A 5,579-nucleotide genomic window follows, 5' to 3' on the forward strand; every position below is an offset into this window, starting at 1 on the left:
AGTGGGCAGGTGCTAGAAGTTTAGAAGTTGGCTAATGTTACTCCACTTTTCAAGGGAGGTGATAAAAAACTGTCCCAGTGATTACAGACCTATTGGTTTTACATCAATGATGGGAAAAGTTTTTGGAAGTCTGATAAAAGAAGCTTTGCAAAGTCATTTAATAAACCTTAAAATTACGTTGGATAGTCAGCATAGTTTCACTACAGTATCTGAATTTTCAGAAGACATTTGAAAAAGTGCCAAATAAAAGCCTTATTTAACAAATTATATCTGTAGTTGTGGGAGATAGGCTGACTCATTGGCTAGAAAACTTGGCTGGATGGAAAAAAAGCAAAAGGTTGTTATAAATGGAGTTCAGTGAAACTGGATGAATGTCACAAGTGGGGTACCTGAGAGCTCAGTGTTAGGATCTTTGCTCTTTTTTATTTATACCAATTATATAGATGAAGAAATGGTCAATAAATGATTTAAATTTGCCAATAATATTAAAGTTTTAATTGTTGGTGGTTGTGAGGAGGATACTGTTACTTTACAAATGGAATTGGATTATTTGTTGTGTTGGGCAACTAAATAGTATATGGCTTTTAATTATAATAAATGCAAGGTAATGCATGTGGGAAATCACAATACAAATAATGAGTATAATTTTGATGGGAATATTCTTAACAGTGTTACAGAAGAAAAAGATTTTGGTGTTCTGGTTGTTTAATCTGTTATGCCATCCAAGCAATGTGCTGTTGCTAGTGGCAGAGGGCAAATAGGATTTTAGGTTGTATCTACAAAATAATTGAATACAAGTCTAAAGTGGTTATAATATCATTGTATAGGCAATTTTTCAGGCCACATCTAGAGTACTATGTTCAGGCTTGGGATCCTTACCTCAGAAAGGACACTGAATTTTTGGAAAAGATTCAGAGAAAGGCTATTAGGCTGATACCTTGAATGGAAATATCATATGAGGATGAGTTACGATTTCTATACTTGTTTCTGTTGAAAAAAAAAAGAGTTGCAGGGGATCTGATTGAGGTGTTTAAGATTGTTAAGGGAATTGATAGTGTTGATGCATCTTTTTTTTTGTACTTAAAGAGTGAGAATGATAGAACTAGGGGACAAATTTAAATTCTGGCAGGGTAGGAGTCATTTTCAGCAAAGAACAGTTTATTTTTCTAAGAGGGTGTTTGGCCTTTGTATTGTATTTCTTTCAGATGTGTTATATGCTGTTAATTTTAGGGAGTTTAAAGGAAGTCTTGATGAATGTTTGAATAATAAGAGCTGGTTTTGAGTGTTTTTATTTTAGAGTTTAGCATAGTGGATGGGATGGCCCAGATGATCAATAGGTCCCTTGAAATGCTTGATTTATATTAATATATCTTAGAAAAAAATAAAATTAAATAAAAAATTCCTTGTGAACACACCTTTAGGAATGATTTGACATCACTATCCACTTTCCTACCAGGAGATATATTTGTTGTCAAAATACTGAAGACAATTCAAAGTACATTAACAATATTATTAAGTTAATGATGTGAAAAGGTTAGAAGCCAATGCTTTTAGGATCAATAATTGTAACTGTGAGTTAAATATTCAGTTATTCTATGAAAAAAAAACTTTTTGATTGTATTTTTCAGTTTCATTCTCAATTGATGATTTTGAGATTTTAGGGTAGAGAAAATAAAAGATAAAGTTTTACTGAAAAACTTTTGATATTCTAGATATTATGCAATGGAAATACATAAAAACTGTATGATTAAAAGAAGTATTTTATTTTTAGGATGAAAATCACCTTTCACTCATAGTGACTTAGTTAAGGTTTTGCAAATTCACAAACAAATCTTTAGTAAAAATACCTTACTAAAAATCTGATGTTAACATTTTCCTAAACTGAAAATGTATTTCCAATAGATACTTACCTCTTCTCACAAGTAGATTTTTAGTAATATTATAATAACATAAAAATGCATGGTATATTCATATACCACACTATTATTCATGTTGGCTTTATTTACAGGATAATGACCAATAATAAAGTAAAAATGTAAGAAAAATTTAACATTTTTGATAACACAACAAGTAACTACAATAAGTTGCATGGGAGGGGAGATCCCCTGGACAGGGGCATAGCCAACAAGGAGTCAAATGACCACCTCAATATTCTAAGAAGTCCATAGTCCACCATCTTTTTTTTAAAAATAAATCCTTGACTCTGAAGTTTTGAGTACTTTTCTTTCACAACTTTCACTTAAGACTTAAGTACATCACTTAAAAGACCATACACACACACACACTGTAGTATTGGCTATGCTCCTGCTTGGTATGCCACTGTGTGTGAACTATTATGCTGGTCTTTTGGACTCAAAGTTTGTTTCTAAAATGTTTGTTCCATGTGATACAAAATTTCTGCAAGTAAAGTGACTTCTGGTTTGAACAGAGCACTTAGAAGTTATGCACTACATAAGTACATGGCATGTGAATGCTGTGAACATTTTATTACCTTTAGTCACTGTTTGGTGGTACTGATAGAACTTTATTAATATTTTTATGCTTGTGATATTAAAATAAAGCATTTAAACTGACAGTGTTCTTTTTTTAACTACCAAGCTGCATAATGTTGTCTCAAGGTAACAGAATATAAAAATTAATATTGAGCGAAAACTGAAAAAAAAAAAAAGAGTAATTCACTTTTCCTAAAATGGCTGGTTAAAATATAGAAATATACATCTTTTTCCCACTCTCAAGAACAAAATGATAAAGTGTTAAGGAAACATTTTTAAATTTTATTGTTTACCGGTGTAAACAATTTTCAGTTTGGATCATTTAACTTTTCAAGGTAGGTAATATAATTAATTTATTTTTACTATATCGATAATATTTACACAATCGTAACAATTTTAAACATACCTAACACACAGTCGGGGCACCAACTTTTACCATCGCTACTCTTAGATCCAGTAAACAGGATAAAGATTGACTGATCATCTCCCAGTTGGTCTAGTTCTTTCATTAGCGAATAGTAACCTTCTACGTGTTTCTTATTTACCATTTTTCCTGGTCAACACTCTATGACAAGATTTGTTACAACTTACTGAAATAAAGAAGTAAATTACCAAAAAGTTAAAAAGATAGACAAAATGTTAAATCAACATGTGAACTTTCCTGTTTTTTTTTTACTACGCTATACGCCTACTATTTGTAATATTTATTACTGCCGTTAGGAAGCAACTGTAAACTGTCGCGTGTATATTAAACATAATAATTGTTATGGTGTGAACGCATTTTCTAAGCTGATGATTGTGATGTATGATTATGACTAGATGTAGTTCCGCAGGTTCCCCTAAAGTATTTTGTTTCAAAAGTAAATAAATCCAAAATTAAGAGTAACAAATATTTGTAATTTTTGCATTTGGAGTTCATATGCCATGCTGTGATGTAGCCTACAGAGTTCATAATTCTTCTCATGTTTCATGGCTGCACACGTTTTACAGACGTCACGACAGTACAAATTGCAATGTTAAGTGTCCCTTACGTGATGTCATTTTAGTGTCTACTGACTGACTGACAGAAAACACCCTTCTGTTAGTTGTGCGAGTAGTTAAAACCATAGATATGAATAACACTAGATTAGCCATTCACTACTCTTTATCATTGAGGGGCATGTATGCATGCTGTCGCTATTGCCATGTGTTGAAATTCGAACAGGCAGACAATGTAAAATGTTGAGAGTGACAGTCGTCTGTTTAAGCTGCGACCCGAAAGAACGAAGGGAACACAGAGCTATGCCATTAACTGTAACACATACCGAAATAGAGAGTCGAAGGCGGAGGGTGTTACTTTCCACAAGTAGGAAAAACCTATTATATATTAAGTTATATTGAGCGACATCGCCGTAGACATGGTGGCCACATTGAACTGGCGAGGATGTTTATATCTAGTTTCAAAGTATATATGGAAGTCTTTTTTTGGAATGCATTTCACCTACACAAGTCAGCATGACAGTTTGACAGCTTTTAATTTGAAATAATGACAATATTAAGTATTCATATCAGTTAAAATAATCATCCACGACATTCTAATGTCACCTGCTGGCCAGTCTGGCTATACAGAGATGCCGCCAAAACATATTGATATGTATCTGCTTGTTTGTTAATTTCCCGTAGAAATTCTTTCCGAGAAACTTTAGCCAAACAAGTCCTTTCTTAATTAAAACTAGTTTATTCTTTTTCAATACAACTTTGCAATACACAGAATTTTCACAATCAATACGTTTGCAATCTCAATAACAAAATACACACTTTAAATTACCGTCATTACCGCTCGCTTGACTCAATTATCTGTCTCTATATCTATCTATCTGCCATTATCATCTCGCTTTATTGGCCGGGCTTATATACCAAACAAGAGGGCGCCTGGAACAGAGTAGAGTTACCAGGACAATTCAAGATCCATCGAGAATCTTATAAAGTGTTACCAGCGTTACGTGACTTACTTGTCATAACACTGCCCCTTCCATAGTATTGTTCGTTCCGAACAATAGCCACTTACATTAAACCGATAGATAATTAACCATAACTTAATTAAATGTACATAATTTAAAAATACAAAATTAAAATTCAACAAAGTCTCTTAATTTTACGGGACGTATCTTATTCCATACTGGTCTCCATATCGTTGGCTTCTGCTTTATGTCGGGTTCATCTGCTCCATCAGGAAATGTCCTATTATCGGTAACAGTCACATCAGTGGTAGTAACTTAATTAACAGCTTCATTGTTTTCCCCCCTCAAAACCGAGTAGAGTTTCCTCTCCAACAGCGACGTTTTAATGTGACACGTCTTCAGCAGCGTCATTTGTTCCATTGTTCACTTCATTCCAACTGAAATGTCCTGGACCATGATAACACCAAAGCCTGTTGGCATGCACCACCTTTGTCTTACCTCGCCGACCACATTATATTCGTAAAGTCACGTTTGAGAGATGATCCACTATATCATATGGGCCTTCCCATGAAGAAGACAACTTAGGAGACTTCTCTTTGGTCTTCCTGGGATTATACAACCACACCTTGTCTCCTGGTACAAAGCTGACTTCAGTAGATCTCTTATGATAACATAGCTTCATGGAATCAGCAGACGTTTTCAAGTTTGAACGCACTTGATGATGAATATCATCCATCCTTTCAGATAACACCTTCACAAACTCTGACACATTTTCAGGCAACTCTTCATAAGGTAGGCATCCTGTTATCAGATCCACTGGCAACCGAAGTTCCTGATCAAACACCAGCTTTGCTGGAGTGTATCCAGTGGCTTCATGTTCTGCTGTTCTATAGGCCATCAACAGTGGAGGGAGTAGGACATCCCAGTTATCTTGGCGGCTATTACAAAAGTTTGCCAATTCCTGTCAAAATGCCCAATTGTACTTTTCTGCCATCCCATCAGACTGTGGGTGAAGTGGTGTTGTCCTGGTCTTTCGTATGCCAAACAACTTGCAGCATTCATGGAACACAGCTGATTCAAAGTTACGGCCTTGATCCAAATGCAGTTCGTATGGCATACCAAACCTGAAGAAGAAATCACTAATAGC

The 5,579-nt window shown here is 34.5% G+C and overlaps 1 protein-coding gene across 2 annotated transcripts in view; it reads right to left on the reverse strand.

Moving 5' to 3' along the window:
• LOC106463280 (thioredoxin domain-containing protein 17-like) overlaps window positions 1–3,185 on the reverse strand; it is a 66,976-nt gene extending 63,791 nt beyond the window's left edge. For both annotated transcript variants that reach the window (XR_002611455.1, XM_013923295.2), the window contains exon 1: window positions 2,899–3,185. Coding sequence is in view for 1 of the 2 variants with exons in the window: in XM_013923295.2 (XP_013778749.1) it covers window positions 2,899–3,040 (142 nt within the window). In the remaining variant the exon portion in view is untranslated. The remainder of the gene's footprint in view (window positions 1–2,898) is intronic.
• Between the last annotated feature and the right edge of the window lie 2,394 nt (window positions 3,186–5,579).

This window comes from Limulus polyphemus, unplaced genomic scaffold (genome assembly GCF_000517525.1).
Source record: "Limulus polyphemus unplaced genomic scaffold, Limulus_polyphemus-2.1.2 Scaffold1366, whole genome shotgun sequence".
In the NCBI taxonomy this organism is placed as follows: Eukaryota; Metazoa; Arthropoda; class Merostomata; order Xiphosura; family Limulidae; genus Limulus; species Limulus polyphemus.